The sequence below is a fragment of the Pipra filicauda genome, unplaced genomic scaffold, assembly GCF_003945595.2.
Source record: "Pipra filicauda isolate LSUMZ 115617 unplaced genomic scaffold, ASM394559v2 scaffold47_size6085603_pilon, whole genome shotgun sequence".
In the NCBI taxonomy this organism is placed as follows: Eukaryota; Metazoa; Chordata; class Aves; order Passeriformes; family Pipridae; genus Pipra; species Pipra filicauda.
Genome location: NW_024104620.1, coordinates 200,839 through 223,023, shown reverse-complemented (window position 1 = coordinate 223,023; position 22,185 = coordinate 200,839). Strand labels below are relative to the sequence as shown.

At 38.6% G+C, this 22,185-nt stretch overlaps 1 protein-coding gene across 2 annotated transcripts in view; it reads left to right on the top strand.

Moving 5' to 3' along the window:
* The window catches only part of SLC44A3 (solute carrier family 44 member 3), a 38,521-nt gene extending 19,666 nt beyond the window's left edge, over window positions 1-18,855 (top strand). For both annotated transcript variants that reach the window (XM_027722756.2, XM_027722757.2), the window contains exons 11-16: window positions 2,875-3,031; window positions 5,361-5,438; window positions 14,728-14,865; window positions 15,330-15,566; window positions 17,384-17,482; window positions 18,599-18,855. In XM_027722756.2, the coding sequence (XP_027578557.2) occupies window positions 2,875-3,031; window positions 5,361-5,438; window positions 14,728-14,865; window positions 15,330-15,566; window positions 17,384-17,482; window positions 18,599-18,604 (715 nt within the window). In that variant the 3' untranslated portion in view covers window positions 18,605-18,855. The remainder of the gene's footprint in view (window positions 1-2,874; window positions 3,032-5,360; window positions 5,439-14,727; window positions 14,866-15,329; window positions 15,567-17,383; window positions 17,483-18,598) is intronic.
* Window positions 18,856-22,185: the final 3,330 nt, after the last annotated feature.

Below are 22,185 nucleotides of genomic sequence, written 5' to 3'. Positions count from 1 at the left end.
ACCACTGAGCTCTCCTCTTGCTTGCCAGGTGACATGTACTGTGTTGAGAGAGTTGTGTTTGGAAGAAAATGCAATTTTTCTGTGGCGGTAATCCCTTTTCCTGGCCTTCAGGCTGCCAGTATGGATCTGCAGAGATGCAGAGCAGTGCAGGAATGGGGAGGGGATGGTTAGCTGCAGGAGCACTCACACCATCAAGGGCAAGGGTTATCTCGAGCTGTTCCAGCAATTCTGAGCTTGTCTGCTGTGTGTTTTTAATGTATTCCCTGGGGCAGCATCATAAAGGCATGTCATAAGAGTTTGTTTATGGTATCTTACAGAGAGGCTTTCTTCTTTGCTTGTAAGTGCTCTGAGGAAATGGCGTGGCCTTTCCCTGTGGAAATCTCCTTCCAGAGCACACACAGCAATGTGCTGCATGGCCAACAGCCACAGTGCCACTGCAAATGGGGAGGGCTGAGGGTCGCTCTAGTTGGGATTACCTTTGCAGGTTACAAGTGTTTGACCTGTACTACCATGAATGAAAATAGATTTTGCCTTCTTTTATGTTAGATGAAACATGAATACATGAAAGATTTTATTAATCTATTAAAATGAATAGAATTCTTTTCTTAACGATTACTTTTTACAGCTTGTGAAAAGGGCTCAGTATTTTAAAAAACCTTCTTTGTTACTACTAGTGTTTTACATGAAGGTTTATTTTCATCTTGGTGTGCTTAGGTGTTTTGTGTGTAATTACCTTTCAGGGAGAAGGTTTTTTCCCTTTTCTGGGATTAAAGGAAGGTGATATGGTAACTTGATCCGTGTCACAGGCATCACTGTCCTGTCCATGTTTGAGCTTATTTAGTAACTCCAGTATGTCAGTGCACAGGTTTGAAACTAGGGAAGTCTATAAGCATTTGCAGGATTCACATTCTGAAGTGTTCAGTAGCACAACTTCCAAATACACACATCTCCCAGTAAGTCAGAAATGAAAGTTTACGGATTGGCACCAAAGTCATAGAGAGTTGAACTAGAACGAAATTTTTAAAGGCTTCCTCTTCCCTCTTCAATTATATCTGCAATATTTATGGACACTTTTTGCCCTACTTACATACTTGACCTAAAAGAGCCATCAGCATGTATATAGTCAGACCTGTCCCAGGTGTTTTTGAGATCAGATAAAAGGGCAGATGGACATACAGTCGGTGTGTTCTTTGTTAGTCTGATAATGTCTCTTTTACTACAAATCTTGTAATTTATTCTATTTGTTTAAAAATTGAGCTTCACATTTACTTCAGGAAGATAAGATTCATTCCTTAACACTTTCAAAGTATTTTATGCTAAAGCTTTTTTTAGGCAGTCTTTGAAACAGGTGAGGCATGAGTGAAGAGGACTGTAAACATAGCTCTGAAGAGGACAAGATTTTGAAGAAATGCCCTTTCTCCTCCCCCTTTCAAATGTCTGTGTCTGTTGGGTGTGTCAAGATTACATTTTTTCTTCTCAGAAAACCAATGTTTTTAAAATGAAAGCCAAGATGCATGTGTGATCATCTGATTCAAGGAACTTAGCATTAAAAAAAAATTGAGTGTCACAGAGCTCACAAGAAAATAAGACAATTGGCAGTACTGAAGAAGGAAAATTATTAAAAGATAAACTGGTATTGAATACAGGTCCACAGGATACTGGAATAGTAGTGTTCCATGTAAATCAAACAATCTCTTGGTAATATAAAATAGAAATAACAAAGAGGAAAAGAAAGCTGTGGCCCTACTCAGTCTTATAATAGTTTTCCCTGATAACCTGTGTGCATGCAGTGGATTTCATGTGCACAGAATTCACTGTATAATATGAACTGCCTACAAAATTCATGCATATGGCTGACTATGCTTGTGCCAAAGTCGCTTCAGGATTGCAGACATGTACAAAGGTGGGTGAAACTTCAGCATTAGGGGTAACAGGAGTAGGTGGATGATTGAACTAATATTGAGCTTGTTTAGAGTCAGAAGCATCACCAGTTGTGTTGTATTCCAAGACCAAACTGAGTGTCATATGTAAAGTGGTGTATGGGGGAGAAAGAAACAGTGGTTCAATATGAATAGAATAACTCATCCATATTGCAATATATGTGTTCCTAACAGAGAAACCTGATGACTTAAAAAAACCCAACCAAACTGCCTTATTCAGTATAAAATTCCACTATCCCCTAAGCTGTTCCCCTAGTTGTAAGATCAAAAATAATAAATACAGCAACTGCTTTTCTGGAATTTCCTATTTAAAATAATATGTGGTATATTCACATATTTAAATACAACTTCTCAGCTGCAAAGTATTTGAAGTTTTGAATGAACTGCAGTGATACCTTCAGGATTCTTGCAGAACTATAATACCTATCTTGATATAGTGTGTATAATATAAATCCTTACTGAAGTGAGGATTTAATAAAAGTATAATTTTAGAGCTTTTTAGCATTTTATTAGTGTCTTTTAATTTGTTAGTTTCCTGTGAAAACCATTTATTTTTTCAAGAAAACAAAGATTTTGAAGGAATCACTTCTGAACACAGGGCTTCTTATTTTTGATATGAGGTCTGATCTTTAGCCAAACTGCTGCTGGTTCTGTTGCCTAAGTAGTAGGGTTTTTTTCTAGATATTTTTCCATTACAGGAAACAGTCATTGCTTAAGAACTAAACTAATCCAATGGAACTTTTAAACTTTGGTGTTGTTTTTTTTTTTACTAAGGTGAACACTGAGATGAAGTCAATAGAAAAACTGGAGTAGCTCAAGTAGGAAAGGAGATAACAGCTTAATCCTTAAAATTTTGACATACTGGAAAGACAGAATGCTTATCTTCTTAAATAAGTTTCTAAACCATTTCTAAATTGTTTGCTTTTCTTTCTAGAAATAAAAATAGCCCACCACCTCACCCAGTCCTGTCTTCCATATCAGTTCTCTTTTGCTACCATCTAGGAACTGCTGTCAAGGGCTCATTTCTAATCACAGTACTGAGAATACCAAGGATTGTTCTTTTGTTCCTTTATAATATCCTAAAACAAAAGGTAGGTATATACTTCTGAAACACTATTAAAATAGTAATTAACAGGTGAGATCACAGGGGAGAAAAAGTGAAGAATATATTTCTTGCTTAAAACTGGATGATATTACATGGATTTTTTATTTTATCCTGTTTTCTTCATTAAGAAAGCTTTTTCCCCTCTCATCTCAGATATCAGTGCTTCCTTTTTTCTCTCAACTCAGATATTTTAAAAGCATAAAATACGAACATTTAAACCACCCTTTACTTAGTCTTTATATGTAAGGTTTTTATGAAGAATAAAGGAAAAAAATTGGCAGAATGCTCTATTAAAAATATTTTGCATCATAAATTTTTAAAAAGCAAATGTAAGAATATTGTTGGATATAAGATCTGTTATAGAAAATATTTCATCTACTTTGTAATATGAATTTATAGAAAAAATATATGAAATAAGAACTATTCCTGAGATTTGTGTAGTGTCCAAAACACATCTTTTAAGATATATAAAACATATAGCTGGGCTGTTTTGAATGTTTTTTTCCTTCTTTTTTACCTTTCATGCATTGTCACATCTGTTATCTTCTGCTGGAAACATATCACTGTACTTCATTCTGGCACTTTGGCAAGGATGAGAGGTCTCTCATGCTCCTTTTAATAAGATAGAAAGATGTGGATGTGCAAGTGTCTGGGTTTATGTCTTATGAAAGTTTTGGTTCTAAAACTTGGTGAGTTGTGTAAACTAAGAACTTTGTATAAAGATGATAGGTGGGATGACTTAGAATTCTGCTCTTAGAGAAAGCAGAATAAGTGGACTTACTGGGTGCGTGGTTTTGTAATCTGAATAACTGTAGATTTAATTAGCAAAGAAAGATGATTTGTGTCTGCAGCAATTTGCTACAGGCTCCTTTTGGTCCAGTTCCCAAGCATTCAGCTGAGGATGTTACATGACCCGTAGCTGTAACTTCTGCTGAAGAGGCTAGAAAGTGCTGTGGCCAGCTCTTGCCCTCAGTCCACAGAAGGATCCCCCCAAGAGTAACCTTATCCCTTCTCATGGGGGAAAGGACAGACTGCAGTCCCTTTCATTGAAGCCCTTTCCATAGAGGGCCAGAGCAGTGGAACTGAAGGCTGGAGAAGTGATGCTGCATTCTTGTAGAACTCACCCAGGCTTCACCACCCTTGCAAAAAATGCTGCTGTTCTCTGTGAACAGAGGAAAAGTCAGGGGTCTGCAGGTAAATTTACAGATAGTTTCTCCACAGTAGTCTTGAAGCAGTCAGAGAGGAGACTGTAGTTGGAGTCCCTTGCTCTAGGCTTTTAACAAACGGTACTTACTGAGATAATACAGTTCTAGTACAACCATTTGTCCAGCAATACATGGCAAGAGTAAAGTATTTCTCTGTCAGGAGTTTTCATGTACAGTCACCATTTTAAAGGATTTATTCCTGGAATATTTTCATGAACCTTTTTGGGAAAAGTTAGGAGGTTCGTGATTTCTGCACAAACAACGGGAGTTGTTGGGATCTGAGTTTTCCCGTAGTGACTGGAAGATCTCTGCTTTCCAAATTACGACAAAAACATTCTGATCCCTTGAAAAAGAAAGTTAAAAAGACTCAAATATCCCTGAACTGAATTTCCTTTTGTTAAGAAAAACAGCCAGTTAAATTTGTAAGGCTACCATGGCTACCAAGATGTCTTTTTCTTGTCTTGCATCATTGTGATGAACAGTTCTGAGCTCATGATGTGATGGGAGTACAGGAACATGAAAAAAACAGTGAGCTTTATTGCTCTGTTTCTAATATGAAATTAATATAGATCAATGGTTTAAGAATAGTCTGTTCTACAAGCTTTTTCTTCCTGTCCTGAAAAATGTACGTATACTCTGAGTCAAAACACATATATGTGCATATAAGGCCTTCTACCCATGCTTTTTTTTTGTTCATTAGGGTACCAGTCATTTCAGAACTGCGAGGGTTTTTTGATAAACAAAAAAGTTCAAAATATGTCAGTGAACTCCCTGATCCCTGCAAAGTACTGTAAGGGTTACTGACTTGCCTGCCTGTTTTGTTCTCCAAGCAGCTGTTAGCTCACAAAGCTGCTTGCAGCACTTATTTTCTTTTCCCAGAGAAGAATCTTCCATCCACTGGAAGAAAAAAAATGCATACAGCTCATCAGTCATTAATACTGAAGGGTCTGAATTAAAAACAATTCTTATAATCCTAATGGAAATATCTGCTGCCTAAGTGAACACTTTATTAGAAGGGTCAGACACCTGTAAAGCAAGTTTTTTCTAAAATGGCGGTTTTGTTTGAGCCTAATTATGTGTCCAGTAACCAATCATTTCATTTTATTGCAGAAGAACGCAAAGTGCCTGTTCAAGTGCTGTTTCTGCTGGTTTTGCTGCCATGAAAGTTGCTTAAGACCCTTTAACCAGGTATGATCTGTCATCTCTGTCACTCAGCCTAGTGTGGATGCTGTGTGTGGGTGCCAGCCCTGTGACACGGCTAAAAGGCTACAGCCAGTGCATGCAGGCCAAAGTTTCAAGCTAGGCACCTAAACTAAAGAAACAAAAAAGCCTTCAAGTGCAGATGGAACTTGTTGCAAAGAAACAGGGAATTGACAAACATGCAAGGTGCAAGATTTTAGAGAACTTTTTAATACAGCTTGAGACAGCCCTTTCAGAGGGCCACTTGCTATTTCTGTAGGTAAGAAGACAACATTTTGTTGAGATGTGCCAGACAGACCACTGAAACACAGAGGGTCCAGGTGGAAAGAAGCAACGAAGAATTAAGAAAAACACCTGGAGATGTGTCTTTGAAATAGATACAGTGTTTTCCACCTCTAAGTCTTCAATAAACTTGAACTCCTGACTGATTGCCATTATCAGTATATCTGGGAATATGATCCATGACCTTAGAAGTCTTGTCTAAAAAGTGTTTTTATTGGAAAAGGATGATTTCTGACATGCAGCAATTTTTCTGATACTAGACACTTATTTTTTCCTTTTCTCCAAATGTGTTCCAGCTTTATATACATAACTATAAATAATAGGTTTTTCTCTTTGTCATTCCCCTTTTTTTATCTCTGGTGACTGTGATATTCTTAATGTGAAAGGGAATCAGATGTTCATGCCCATTCCTAAATCTCTGACTGCTGAGTTCTTTGTTCTCATTGCTGAAGGCCGTAGTGAAGTAAACAAGACAATTCTCATAAAGGGTCTGACTTCTCCTCTTAAGTACGTGCATAAGTTTGATCTTGGACAGCTATGAAGAGAAAGTTTTTAATTTAGTTCAGCCTAGATTAAATACTTGTGCAGTGAAATCTTTGATGAATTTTCCAGACTTACGTTTTCTAGGTAGGTCTTGTGGTCACTGACTTGGTGAGGAATATCAGAGTTCATTTTGATTCCAGGCTTTCCATTTTTAGTTACCCTTTCCCCTTGACCTGACTCCCTGCCTTTCAAAGAGATATCCAGCATCTAGTATTTACTTTCTCCAGCTGTTGTATGCTATGTGTTTGTTAAAACAATTAATTACTGTAATGTTCTTCCTTTTGTTTCAGAAGGCTGTATTGTAGCTCTTGTTCCCTTAAAAGATATCCTGTTTCCTAATCTTTTGTAGGCAAATTTGTGTTTTCATGTGAGTTGTGGTTTTTAACCTAATGATCAAAATACAATGTTTGCTGTTAGATAATTGTTTGGATACCTTTTTGGCAATGGTTGGAGAAGAAGAATAGGTTTTAATAGAAATTTTATCTGTATGAAGGGCTAACATTGGTCTTAAGTTATTTCATTTCATAGAGTAATTCATGTATCTAATTAGTTTTTTCTCCCCCCTTAATGAATATGTCCAAGCCTATTTATTAAAAAATATATTTTTACTAAGATTAAAAATATTAATCTTTAGTTTTGTAAAATCTGTGGCCAAATGTAAGAGAGGAAAAAAAAAATCTTCAGTTTTAAGCAGCTTTGACATATTGCTTGATTAACAGAAGTAGTAAACTCTTAAAAGCTCTTACTGAGATTGGTGAAAGCTTCTGGAAATAACTTTAATTTTCCCATAGATGTTGAACATGGACTTGAGAGTAAGACTTGGAGGAGTTAAGAAATTGCTTGTACCTACATTTCTAAGTTCAAATTTTGACTTTTGTGTGAGCTGAAATCACTGAAATGTGGAACAGCTGTTATAAAAGTTGGTCCAAAGATCATTGTGTACATTAACATTCCTTACTATATTTTTGCCTTTTATTCTAGTATTACTTTCACTATAGTAATAAGCATATAATTAACTGAAACTCTAAAAAAAAAAAAAAAATCCCACCACTTCTGCACTACTTTCTTTTCAACCTGTTGCTACATGGCTTAGGTGATTTAAATTCTTTCTGCTCCTTCATTCACAAGTTTAATTAGGATTAAACAGAGTCCCTTGTTTTCCCTCTGAGAAACTTGCAGATGAGAAACAGGTGCTGGAGGAGGTAACCCTGGTGATAGAGTGCAAGCTTCTTTCTTCCCATGCAGAATGAACCAAGTGCTCTGTTAGGTTATCAGAGAGTACTTCTCAGGCTGCAATGTCATCTTGCAGGTGGGATTTAACACTGACTTTGATAGTTGCATGTGTCCCTGAAGTGACTCATTCTGTGCAGGCTCAGCTAAGTTTCTGTTCAGCTCTCTTGGCGGTTAACTGAAACAGGCCAAAAAGTTACCCTGTCATCTTCCCATTATGACAGTGCTGAACTGGATGCTGACAATTGCTGTGGTGGTTGTTGGAGGAGGGGTAATGTAAGCCCAGTGTCCCGTGCAGATTGCAATATGGATAATTACATTCTGCCTTCCTAAATTTCTCTTGAATTTGCAACTGGATCCTGTGCTAAACTGTGGTGTAGTGTTGCTATGTGCTGTTAAACAGTTCACTCTTTAAGCTGTTCCATTTCAGTCATGGGCAAAGTGATTCATGTGTGTGTATAATCCATTAGTAACAATTGTAAAGCACTCTGGGTTCTGTGGCTGAAAAGTGCTTTCTGAATATAAAGTCATTATCCTTACTTGACAGTTCTGTTTGCCAACCCTTGTCAGAATTACCATAGATTTTTCATCTTCTGGCTCTGATGGCTTCAGTATGTTCCAGATAAACATATCCAGTCATCTCAAGTAAAATCTAGGCTATTGAAATTTCTCTGCTGTAAAAAGAATATACCATTTTTTAAATGTGGTTTCAGAACTACAAGGTCTGTGTCTCTCCTGCTTTCTGAAGTTGTAGTGGCAGTCTTAACTTTTGATACCTCAAAGCACTCACATACTTTCCCTTTACAGCCCTGTTGCAGGGATTTTTATTTTTTTAAGCAGTGCAACTATTTCAGGATAGTTTTGCATTTCTGTGTCTGCTTTGTGTCATCTGCAGCCCGTTGGCAAAGGGGCCGCTCCAAAGTGCAGTGCCTGGGTTTCTGAAGGAGCTGCTGAGCGGTGTGTGGTTTCTCTGTTTCCATCAGTGCAGTTACTTGCAGTGTAGCCTTCCTGGCCCTGTGGCAGCCGTGGCTGAATTCGGCAGTGTGTAGCCTGCATTTGCTACTCCTGAGACCCTTCTCTCAGACTGAGAGCTAGCAACTGTCTAGTGTAATAAATCAGGAGCAAGTCTGTCTAATGGTTGTATATCCATGGCAGTTGGTTTTCTCTTAAACTTTGGATGGCAGCCTATCAGGAGGTTGCAGTTAAATGTCTTGTGGAGAATTCACCTAGATAAGACCAAAACTCGTGCATGCTAATGTAAGCACAGTTCTCCTCTGCATGCCAAACACATTGTGCCTCACCCCATCAAGTACTTCTTTTTCCTCCCAAAAACAATACTGCATTTTAATGTTACTGGCAAAATTGCTTCTAGATATTGAGCTGAATTTTCAATCCTCTTGAAAATACAGTTGAATAACTTGTTAATCTTTAGTGGAATTGTATTTTAAATATGTTTATTTTCCTTGTAGAGGCTTTATGCATGTGATAACAGGAAATAAAATTCTTTAGGTCTTTACTTGCTCTGTAGGATGAACCATGTAGGGGATAGAGTTGAACAATGCTGACTAATTCTTACTTTGATACCTCTCTCTTCTGCAAATATAATGTGGAATGGAAATAAATGAGAGCTGTGCTTTTTGGACTGCTTGAAAAAATTGAGGAGGTTATTGAAGGGTTTCTTACAGATGAAAATTAGCCGAAGAATCAAATATAACCATTTCTGTATTAGTTGTGTGCTTATTGGTTGGAAATGGAGGAGGAGAATATTGTCCCTGTATTTGTCAGCCACAGGGCAATAGCCTTTAGTTAATAAGGCTGCAGAAAGCACAGAGTCAGTCCTGGAAAGTGTGAGATGAAATACTTGCACTGGAAAGAGAGGGATAAATGCTGTTGTACAAGTTGCTGGTTAGGAGATCAGGCTTATTTCACAGGAGGGACTGGAATATCCTGCGACAAATGAAGGGTAAGAGCAAGCCCATTGGCATCTATGGGAAAGTAGGGAGGGATAAGAGCCAGGCAATATCAGCAGAAAAATGACTAGATGTAAATTGTTCATGAGTGAATGTTGTCTGGAATTTGGAAGAAGGTTGCTAAGGACAGAGGGACAACTGTCTGGGATAGCTCCAAATGTAAGGGCTGGGAGAGGGAGAAGTCCTAAGTGGTTTAAAGAGGGAGCTTTCCACTTAAGAGAAGATTTGTATAATGTGCTAATCTGAAATAGCCAGGGACTGGAGTGGCTGGAAGTCCCTTCCAGTCTTATGTCCTCATCTCTTCGGTGGGGCCACACAGGCCTGCATTGCTCTCTTTCCAACCCCTATCATTTCCAACTCATGATCCAACTTTCTCACTGGGTCATTAACTGTTGCACAGCAGCCACAGAAATGTCATTGCCTCTTGCTACCATTGGATTTTGTTTTCTGAGGGGCCTCCACTGGCAGCGGTGACACTTGGAAGCTAAGACACTTAAAAAGGTCCAGCCTGAGCTGCACTGTGCTGCAGTGGGTGTAGCTAACCAGGGCAGCCCCCAGGAGAGATGGCAGCAACAAGATAAGATCAGGCTGAAAATACCAGCAGAGCAGAAAAAGCTGAACTGGGATGTGAGACCAGCATGTCTCCTGCTTCTTTTTTAAGAAGGTTCTGTTGCTATGGCAATTCTCTCTTCCCCAAGCTCATTTTATGAAAGCAAGCCCTAGAATGGAGGACTGAATTCAGCTGTTACACAAAGTAGCAATTATTCTCAACAATTGGGGAACTTACGACCTGGATCTGAGCCACAGTGCCTTTCTCATGAAACTAGCTGGTCAGTTTTTCCAAGACCTTTGACATTCTGTGTTATGAGGCACAGAAGGATATAATCTTTAAATAGGGTTTTTTTGCATACTGTGGTATTTGGAAATATATAAACATTCACATTCCTTATTTATTAAACCTGACACTGAGAAATCAGTATCTAGTTCCCAGGCCCCAGAAGAGCCAGAAGAAGCTTGTTTTCTTCAGAGAGGTGGTGGTACAGGACCAACTTGCTGGTGCAAGGATAAAGACTGCTCCTGACCCACAATCTCCCATGCCTTCTGATCAATCATATGATATTGATGCTCTTATTGCTTGCTTGTCACCGTATCAGAGACTACAATTGTAAAATATCAATTCATAAAGGAAAGATAAAAACATAATAGCTATAATATGTATATAAGGATCAGACTTAGTCTCCTTCTAGCTCAGTATCCCATCTCCAACACTGGCTGTGAATGAATGCTAAGATAGAACAAGAGAACATTGCCCTGCCCCTGTGCTCTTTCTGAATCTGTTTTCAGCCTAGGGACTTCTTGAGCTGAGTGTTTTCTGTGTGTTTAATATCTCTCAGCTGATTCCTTTTCCCTGAACTTCCCAGTCTCCCTTGAGCTCATGCGAACTTTTAGCAGCTAAAGCATCCTTTGTCCAGCAGTTCACAGTTTACAGATTTATAGTGAGAAGAAATACCACCTGTTTTCAAATTTGGCTTCTACTACTTCATATGGTTCTCCCCCTGCCTGGGTTTTGTCTGGAAGCAGCAGTGATCCATCTAACCCTACCTACCCTCTCTGCATTTCTCATGAGTTTGTAGCCCTCTTACTGCATCCTCCTTCAGTTATCTCTTTTCCAGACAGGGGAGCCTGGTGTTCCCCAGACAGAAGACATTCCATACCTTTTGGATCATTCCCGCTGATCTTCTCTCAAACATTTTCAAGTCCACTAAAGCTTTTGTGCATGGAAAAAGAATGCATTCTGTAGAAAAACACAAATAACATGTTTCTAAATTTTAGCAGGTTCTTAACTGACCATGGTCTACCATCTTAGCCTTCTCAACTATCTTTAATTTGAAAGGCATTAGATTCTTGTCCATACCCTGCAATTGCAAAATTAATGGGATATCTAAGCTTTTTATTCCAAAGTCCAAAATTATTTGCTAATATTGATAATAGTTCGTATGTATTAGGTGTTCTCTGGTGAGTAAGGATGAGAAATTGTTTGAGCTCCTTTCTGTGCCACACTGAATTTCATGGAAACATACATTTGCTGAAGTGTTAGTCATGTTTTGTTAGTGAGAACGTGTAGATTTCTGTGTGGCTGGATGGGACCAGAGTATGGGGTCTGTATGACAAACTTGGGAATTGTGAGGAAAGTGTATGGAAAAGGATTCTAGGCTGAACAAGAAACCTTCCAAATATTTTTTTTTTCTCAGAAATGTTTTTGGGGTTTTCTTTGCAAAAAGGTGGAGATGACTTGGCTAAATCTTCAACTTGTGCTAGTAATATTCTTGCTTTGCCTATGTCTGACTAGTTTTGTAGCCTTCAGCAGTTCATTAAGTTTTGTCTCTCTCTTATAATGTTGGATTATTACCTGGCTGCCTTTGTGTCTTGAATATTATGATTTGTTAATGCTTACATGATTTGTTTAAGCTGTAACTGTTGTAAATGCCAGTTTTTATCAACTGGTTTGTAACATGACAAATCCCTGTGCAGGTAGTATACAGTCTCCAGCATTATTTTCAGTCTTTCCAAGATAACTGTTCTAGTTAATAAATATCAGAAATTCTTTTCATTGCACATTCTTTGAATACCAAAGTGCCTACTTCAAGAGTGCAAACAAACGGGTATTTATTTTAAGTTTGGAAACAATGTTTGCACAAGAGCATGTGCACTTTCAACTTTTTGATTTTTAAAACACATTTTTAACAATTCATAAATGAATACAAAATCTCTGTTTAATTTATTGGCAAAATTTATACTGACCTCACCAAATGAGGACCTGCTCTTAAGGGACAGAAACAAACTTAGAAAACACTTTTCAACTTCATGTCTCAGTTCCCTGTCTGTTTAATGGGAATGATGAAACAGACTTAACTCACAGGATGTTATAAAGATAAGTGTACCCATGTCTGAAATATTCAGTGACAGTCACAGATGGAAGACAGAGTGAACTTGAGGTGAGGCCACCTCCCCTTTGCCCATGTCCTGGGCCAGGGAGGTTGGCACTGGCTGGTCTCTTCCTGCTGCCACATCCTGGGATGTTATGGTGTGACAGCACTCTGCTGGGAAAGGAATAGCATCAGGATGAATGAAACTTAGCACAGAAAGCATTTAATTCCTATTTAGGAATTAAGCAAACTTGCTTGTTTAAACAGATTTTTATGCAGATACTCTATGTGTTTCTATAGAGTTCATTGGAGTCTCTGATTTTGCTTAGAGCAGACAATAAATCCATGGCCTTTATTTATATTTTTTCCATCTATTGATGTATTTGCTACCATGTAAGTACAATATTTTCAGAATGTCACTGCTTTTTTGCTTACTATTAGAGAAAAATTGTCTTTTTCATATAAAATAAATAATATCCACAGTAGAGACAAAGAATCTTTGCGTTTAGTATCTTCCTTTCTCTGTAATAGTTTAAGATAATGTCAGTATAGCTTTGCTACACTACAGTATAGCAGCTATCACAAGTATTGAGCCATGTTGCTGAGAACACAGCTGCGATGGGCAGGGCACGTCTCCAGGATGAAGGACCACTGCCTCCCTAAGATCTTGCTTTATGGTGAACTTGCCACCGGCTGCCGCATGAGAGGAGCCCCGAAGAAAAGATACAAGGACTCCCTGAAACAACATCTCAGCCTTGGCCATATTGATCACCATAACTGGTCTACTCTGGCCTCAAATCGGGAGGCCTGGAGACACACCATCTATAACGCAGCTGTCTCCTTTGAGAACACACGCAGGATCACCCTCGAGGAAAAAAGGCAACGCAGAAAGAACCGCGTATTGCAGAATACACCATCTAAGGAGTCTTTCTGCTGTGCCTTTTGCAATCGGATTTGTCTGTCACGTATTGGCCTCATAAACCACCAGCGTGCCTGTAGCAAATGTGGATAGAGCCTTCCCAAATCTTCGTTCGCGAAGCCTAGCCATGATGATGACTGCAGTATGTTACAGAAATTGCTCTGGGGTAAAACTGGACTCTACAGAAATAAATTTTCTTTGCCTTCAGATATCTGAAGTTATTTTATATTTTGAATTTTAAGTAAGAAAAAACAGTTTTTGAACAGGAAGTGTTTTCAGTAGGCCAGTATAATTCACTTTCAGCAAACCAGTTATGGGCTGGTTTTTTTTCACTTCCAGGTGAAGCAGAAAGTAATGTAAGCACCAAGCACATGTTGAGGTGTATCAATTGCTTCAGAACAGTAATCCGCTGCATGCTGTGGGTCTTACTGACCATACCAGATGTGACTAAAGGTTTTGTGGCATTATCTGCCTTCTAATATTTTGAGTAAAGGGAAACTACTCATAAGAATTGCTGGTAAAACCCAGCATATGTTTCAAGTATTGTTAGTTCTGCTTTTCTTAGCTGATACTTTGGACATAGTTTAATTTTTCAAACCTCGTTGAGGAGTTCCATAAATGGGACATATATGTCAATTTATGCACAAATGTGAAAATAATCAAGTCCATGAAGGTAAATATTCTATCCTCCCCACCTGTCCAGGCAAGTTTCCACAAAGGGAAATGTAAAATTTTCCATACATTGAAAAACTGGAGTGCCCCTGCTGTCTGTTGAAGTTCAGAGTGGGGTGGGGCTTGTGACCTAACAGTCGCTGGTCTAGTCCAGGGTCCTTCAGCTGTTCTTTTCCAGTAATTTCCACAGTTGGTTTCATCTTTCATGAAAAGGTTTATTTTATGGCTATAACCATAAGCTTGAATTTCAGTAGCATATAAATAGCTTGAAAGCACTATGTATAAAAGCTTTTTAATCATCAACTTTTAATGACTTGATAAATACATAACTTCATTATTTCACTTACATAGTTTGCCAGCAGTCTTGAAGATAGATAGCAAATAAGTTTGGGTAGTGTGACTCCAGGTGTTTTATGGTAGTTGTGTCGTATTCATTCACAAAATTAGGGTAGGGAACTTCGGCATTTTAAAATAAAATTGATAAAGGTGGGTTCAGAAATTTATTTAGTCACTATTGTAGCATTTGCTAATAGTGGAAATTATGTAGAAAAACTCTTGGAAGTTAGAAGCATAATTGTTATAGTAACTTTAAATAAAATTGATGTATTATGCAACATAACTCTTTATATTCATAAAGTCACTATTTCCAAATAGAGTTTAGGGCTTTTGCTCAAGTAAAATCTGGATTACAAGTCTTTCCTCTCTCACTGCATTATTATCTTATCTCATTTCAGCATGCATACACAACTACGGCCATAAATGGGACTAATTTTTGTACATCAGCAAAGGATGCTGACTGTATTTTGGCAAGGAATTCTGCTAAACTTGCATCCATTAGCTGTTTTGGAGATTTTCTCCTATTTCTAGGAAAGGTAAGAGTAAGAAAAGTACTGTTTGGTAAGAACGAAGTGAAAAATCAGTTTTGATTATCTTTTCATATACCTAAAGTAAATAAGGTTTATCTTCGTTAAAGTAAACAAAGTTCAGGAGAGAAGAATGTTTGAGGAATTTAAACCTTTTCATAGTCCTTGCAGAGTTATTTAGTCGTATTACAGTAGTGTCCTTGGAGCCACTCTTGCAGTTTTCGTTGCAACAAGTCTTTGGTAGATACATAGCAAAAGATTGCCTCTGCCCTATGGAATTTACACATGGAATTGAAAAGTGTGACAACTATGTGATGCTGGAAACTGCTTAGCTATCTCCCAGCTGAGAAGTGCTGCTAAAATATTGGCTGTAATCTATTTGCCTCAGGGGTTTTGGGGGGTATTTGGCTTTTTTTAAGGAAGATTTCTACATGATTAATGAGGCTGCCCTTCTCTCTCGCTACCCTTTGCAGGTGTTTGTTGTATGTTTTACTGTTTTTGGAGGATTGATGGCATTTAACTACCATCGGGAGTTGCAAGCTTGGGTAGTTCCTCTGTTGCTGGTTGGATTTTTTGCCTACCTGATGTCCCACAGCTTTCTGTCTGTGTTTGAAGTGACAGCAAATGCCATGTTTCTTTGCTTTGCCATTGATATGGAAACAAATGATGGAACTGCAGAGAAGCCATACTTCGTGGATCAGGAGCTGCTGGTAAACCTCACTGATAACAGCAAAAGATATTTGAGCCATTCTAAGCTTTTAAATACTTTTTCATTCCCCAAGCCTAGTGATTTGAACCCACAGTCCATACTATTTCCTTTCCAACACCTTAGAACAGGATGGATTCAGGGTTACAAGTCGTACGTTAATTTATAACGTTCCTTGACTCCTGTGTGCTTAGCTATGATCTGCTGCCTTTTTTTAGATCACACTCTGTAAGTAGTGGGTGATTATTTGGGCCTTATTAGATATATCTTCAATACATTGTTGGTAATTAAAAAATATAAAGAAATAGATGCACTAGCTGCAGAAACTGATCCATAGGGTGACCTAAGTTTAATGTTTATATTTATTGTGACTCACTTGTATGATGAAAAAAGTAAACAACATGGTGCTTCTTGTTGCGAGCAGCAGGTCGGGGATCCATTTCACATCCTATGGATGCTGTAATTCTGAAGAAACTTCATGCAAACCTGAGTTGCTCTGCTTCATACCTTTACAGATTCTTTTGCCAAAACACTGTCTTCTGTCTCTTGATTAAATTCTGCTATCTCTGGACTGATTGTTCTGTGTCTTTACTCTTGTAATTACCATGTTGTATTACCATCAGTGTGTTGTATTACCATCAGTATGTAGCTAATAGCAATGGAGAGCTGAATCTGAAGCATTTGAATGTATATGTACCATCCCTTTCTTATTAAGAGAATATCTGAAGATGCAGATTTTTTTTTCCTTTCATGCTATTTTTGCCAGTTCTGTCTTTTCTTCCATAAACCATGCAACAAAGAAAATCTTAGTAATTCATGAAAAACAAACTCAGCAGCCAAAGTAGCTCACATGACACGAATGTTCTGGATGGATTTCTTCAGGACAGTATCTGAATAACTGGTTTTGTTTTTTTTTTTTAATTTTACTTTTTTAATGCTGCTGTTAGAGTCTCTGTAATGTTCATAGAATTTTGTTGAGAACAAAAAAATCCCAAACCCAAAACCAACAAAAAGGCACCTAAAGATAGGCTTAACCCTTTGTACAGAAGAAAGCAGATATATATTCTTTGGCTTTGGTTCAGAACAGTACTTACGCACATGTCCTGGATAGGAATATAACTGAATGGAAAACTCTGAAGCCTTGACCTCTGTTCTTCCCTCTCTGTTTTGCCAAATGCTAAAATACCTCTTAAGCCAATTCTCCTTCATGAAAAAAACAGAGGCTTTCCTTTCTCCACTTCCACAGTTTGTGGTAGTTTTTCTTTAACTCTGATCTTAATTCCTTGTAATGAGCCATGCCCTAGGGCCGTGGGTGAAGAGAGGATTTCCCACAGGGCTAAGGAGTCTTCCTAAGAGGACAGACTGTGTACCCTTTTATGGAAAAACTGGGGGTAGCACATCCAAACTCCTCCTCATTATATGATCAAGAGTAAGTTTGCTCACATAGCCAAGAATTTGGAGTTTCCCAACACATTTGTCTGTGTTACAGTCAGATTACAAACATGCTGGGGGTGGAAGGGAGGCTCTGTGGCTCTCAGGACAATATGCAGCAGTGGGTGGAGAGCCAGGCAAGGGATTTCATACAGCCAGTCCTCATTCCTGCAGTAGGAGATGTAACAGAGATTTTTGGTTCATCCTTCTCAGTTGCATTCATCACTTTTGCTGCATCTGCAGAGTCCCTCCTGGTATCACTCAGCGCCATTCAGCCAGGAACCAGCTACAGTTTCTTAGCCCCAGGCTAATTATCTTCCTTTACCAGGTATTTTTATTTACCTAATGGTTTGCTTTCCCAAATGATCTCACCCTGGTTTTTGCTTGTAGACCTTTGTGAGTCAGAGTAACAAGTTAACAGAAGGGCAAAAACACAGAAGCACAAGACCTTTCCACGATAATGAAGATGGAACAGAGCTCCAACCTATGGTGAGAGAGGAGCGTGGGATATGTGTTTATCTGCCAGCTAGTGTGTTTGCCTTTACGTCTCAAGAAGAATGGATGTAGGTTGTCATGTATCTCCTGATGTCTCACAGCAACCAACTTGCTGTACCCAGTATCCTGTTTTTTCTTGTGTTGCTTTCCCTCCTCAGGAAACCCGCTGCTGGTGCAAAATGGATGGATCAAATATTTTTTCTCATCCTTCTTCCCATTCCCCATTGTGCCCAGCAGAGGAAGAGAAAGTCTGGAGAGTGGCAAGGGGGTGGGAGATGAATGCTATTCTGATAGCCTTTCAGGCCTGCTGTAGCAAAGTCAGAAGAGTGGTAGGCTGCTTAATGTCATGCCAGAACTGCTGAAGTTCCAGAGCTGTAATATCAAGCCTAGAGGACTTCGCTCTCCATCCCCACCCTTTTTCTTTCTTTCTTTCTTTCTTTATCAGTATATATATTTATTTATTATTACTCTGTTTTATGCTGGGGTAACAAAGCTGAGGTGCCAGAAGGGAGTGTTTCCCCACACCCAGGCTTGGGAAAGCCCTGAGAGTAAACACTCACTAACTGACATCTGAAAAAATATTGCAGATTACCCAACCTGAGAGGCTGTCCCAGCAAGTTCAGAATCAGGACTGATTTTCCCCAAGCATCAAGGGGGCCAAGCTAGGGCTGCCAGAGAAAGATTCTGCAGCAGCAGCTCCCCTGACACCTACACATGCTGGGCACTACTATGAGTGTTCTCTGCTGTCACAGCTACTTACATGAGTGTAACAGATGTCAGTGATTTTTCTTGATCTGCTGTCCAGAGGTGCCAGGCTCAAGCCAACTCTCACAAAATTCTGTGGGCATTCTGCTATAGGCAGAGCCCTGCTCCCGTTTATTGCTACAGTGGGGGATAGTTGTGCTTAATTTGGGTCTGTTATTGCATTCTGCAGTAATTTTTGCCAAGCACAGAAAACAGAGAGTGAGTGGGTGTTATTCCCTGCAAGAAGATTGTGGATTTGAGACACAAAAGAACCTTAATTGTTTTCCCAGTTTACTCTTATGACATTTAAATGCAGAAACAGAACTAGTGCTACACATTATTTACTCCTTTTTTCTCTCTTTGTAGACTTGAATGTGAAGCACATCAGAATTATGAAAGCAGAGCAGCAATAGCAGAAACAGTCATAGAAGAAAAGTGAAGGTTACCAATACCCCAGGACAAAGTATTAGTTCTCTAAATCTCTGTTGTACTTTCTGCACTGGTAAAATGACACAGTTTGTTTGTACAAATAAAGTATTTTGTGTGTCATCACATCTGATTTTTATTACTACACTTGCTATGATGGTCTGAAAGTTGTTAATAAACAAACTCCTTGTAAATTTCCGTGTTGTCTGACTAAAGTTACTAAGTCAGCAAGATCGTGGAGCTGTTCTTTTCAGCTTTTTGGTATGTCCACTAACGGGATTTTCTTCATGCTTCTCTGGAATACTGCACCAGTCATCCCTGGATCAGTAAACATAGAAACATTTGTAGAGGAGGCGCTCTGAGATAACTGTTTCCTGATTTATTCTGCATATCTGAACAGCCAATGAAGGAACAAACTGAGCTCATTGATGGAAATTACCCTTGATAGAAATTCTCTGTAGTCAAGATAATTAGCAGTTATGAGGTAGGTGTTTCTTTTAATTATACCCTTTTGGGAATGGTTTTTACAAGTTAGTATCATAAACTACCCACCAGCTTCTCTCCAAAGGGCAGCTGAGGCATAGTCCTTGGCTTTTTTTGTAAGTAAAAATAAACAACTACCTTCCTTCTGCAATTGAAAACATGAAGCAGAAAAATTTGTATCTGGATTTAGAGCTTGACAAAATAGCAGATGACAGAGATAAAACAAGAGGACAGACATGAGATAAAAGGATGTTATAAATAATACTTTATAGAAATGTTAGCTGTAACATGGGTGTGAAATATGTCATGGAGGAGTGTAGTGACTGTCAGGACTCTAGTCAGAACAGAAACATGATAAGTGTAGACACTTTTAGAAAAACTAACTTGGTAACAGTCTGCCAGCATTTTCTTGTGAGCAATTTTGAGGTTTGTTTAAACTTTGTACCTGGATCCTAATTATAGTACACGTCATGGGCTCCACCTCATTCTGAATATGGGGTAGTTTTAGATTTTACTCAGTGGCACATTCTCTTTGTACAAAAACTCTTTTGTTTGAGGTGGGAAGATGACTCCAGGGATTTCAGTAAAGTACTCATCAGTATAGGAAGTGAGACATCACTGCAGGTGACTCAGAAGCTGCCTTAATGAATAGATTGATAAACCCTTGATTAGTCAGAGCTTGGAAATGACACACAGAAAAGCTCATTGATGGCCTGAATGAGAAATCTCTTTCAGCTAAATACTGGTCTCCTGCTGTTGAAAGGAGATGAGTTAGCTGTTAGGGAATGCTAAGAAATACTTTTTATTCCTTAGTTAATTAACGTTAGTCTAATTTAATATGAGCCACTTCAAGAAGTTGTGGAATATGGGATAGATGATGAAAAGGGGAAAGAAATAGATTAATTACTTTCTGCCTGGCAGGTGAAGCTGATAATCTACTGTCTGTGACTCGCCACCTTTCATTATTTAAAACTATTCACTTGGGTATTTCTGGTGTTTGGCTTGTGGATGCTGTGGGAACTGAAAATCCTGATGAATAAAGAATAGCTCTCTAACCCTGAGAAAATGTGCAGATATGGTACTTCCAAAGGGGCAAAACACTTCCTCTGCCATGGGTCCCAGTAAGATTGCTTCCAAATAGTCAGGTCTTCGCAATGTAAACGTGCTGTTTACTAATTTACAAAGCATAGGAGGTTTGCTTGGAAGTCAAAAAAAAAAATCAGTTTTTATTACACATTGGGGATTTCTTCCTGTTTGTATTTGATACTCACACTGCATGTTTTGGCCTTTGACTGAGGAACTCTCTGGTGGAAAAAAAGGAGGGAAATATTTATCTAAGTATGTCCTTGTTTTCAGACAATGCCTCCTTCAGAGGTTCCTTCCTAAGCTCAAAGACTCTGTGATTCTGCTCATTGCAATTATGATGCAGTGGCATTGCCTTCACTGCAGCTCTGGAGTGGAGAAAGGACACAAATTTTGGGTTGACTTTTAAAGAAGGAAGGTAGTAAAAAATGCCAATTAAGCTGTTTTTGAATGTGTTCCATTTAAGCAATGCTGTACTGCCATTAGTCCAGAAATTACAACTGTAACAGTATGTTTTTGAGAGCCATGTATATTATTACAGAAGACTTCCAAATAGACAGCTTTTAATTAAATTTGTATACAAGGATAGCTTTATAGCTCTCAGGTAGAACACGAGACCTCCCAGTCTTACATACATTATGCTAGCAATTGTGTCAACAACCTCCAGCTGTAGCATTCCTGTATGGCAGCAGTCCTCACCTGAGTTAGAGGGATAAGGCACTGCTACAGAAGCTGATGCTATTTAGTGCTTGTTTCTGACTGCTGTCTTCCTCTTCCCCTGCAGGATATTGTAGTCAGGCAACTATAAAGTAAGCTGTCTGCAGGCACAGCTCCTGGGAATACAGTTAGTGCTAGTTCTGATGGTGGTCTAAGCCACTTTTGATAATTTGATGCCTGCCCTGCAAAGCAGCCCAATACTGTGTGGACTCTTCTTTCCTGCAGCTATGGAAGATTCAGTGGAATGGAAGGTACTTTTATAACTATATTCTTTAAAAATACGAGATGGGGACTATTGGTGTCTGTTTACCGGGAAATGGCTAAATATTGCAGCTTACTGTTTTAAGCAAGGCAGCTTGATTTTGCTCTTGCTTGGTGTCTTCTTCAACCTCTCAATTCAGTTATGATTCCACTGGATACCTCTGTGGGTGGAAGAAAACAGGCATACTGAGAAGAGTTTGTGTGTTCTTCTGTTTCTTCTTTTCAAATACATGATAAGCAGTTTAAAGCCTAGGTTTTGGATTCAGAAAGAGCAGGAAGCAGGGCATGGTCAGGCTCTTAAAAAAAAAGACACTGCTTTCACCTAAACTATAAAAACTACAAAGCTTTTGCTATTGGTCATAGAACTGCTTTTCAGCATTCAATACAAGAGTTCTACATTGTTAGATGCTATTATTTTGAAGGGGGAGAAACAGTATCATTCAAGGAGAGCAGGTCTTAACAGATATCTTACTAATAATTCTCTTGCCTCAGATGAAGGGCTTGGACCAGTGACCTCTAGAGATCCTTTCTAATTTAAATTCTGTGAAATAAATAAGCTTCAGACTTACACAACAAACAGGTCAGTTGAAAGTCAGATCACCGTATCACACTCAATGATAAAAGAAACTAACGGAACAAGCACAAACAATTTCTAGTCTTGGGGGAAGAATCCTTCAGAAGTCCAGAACTTGCAAGTATAAAACATTTCATATGTGAATGCAGTAAGTTTAAACTGCAGTAAACACTTCTTAGATACCTTTAATAATTTGGCAGAAGTTAGAATCTGCAACATTGGCCCCCATTGATACATACTCTTTTTTCCTTCTTTTATGAACAGTGCAGATAAATTAGTACAGCCTGTCTGCACTCCATGGTGAGGAAGAAAGCATCTTCCATTTAGGAATAAAGCTCTGCTATCAGTAACCAAATAACTCAAATTGCAGGCCAGCAGGAACAAAGAGCGGTTATCTCTTTATGTAATC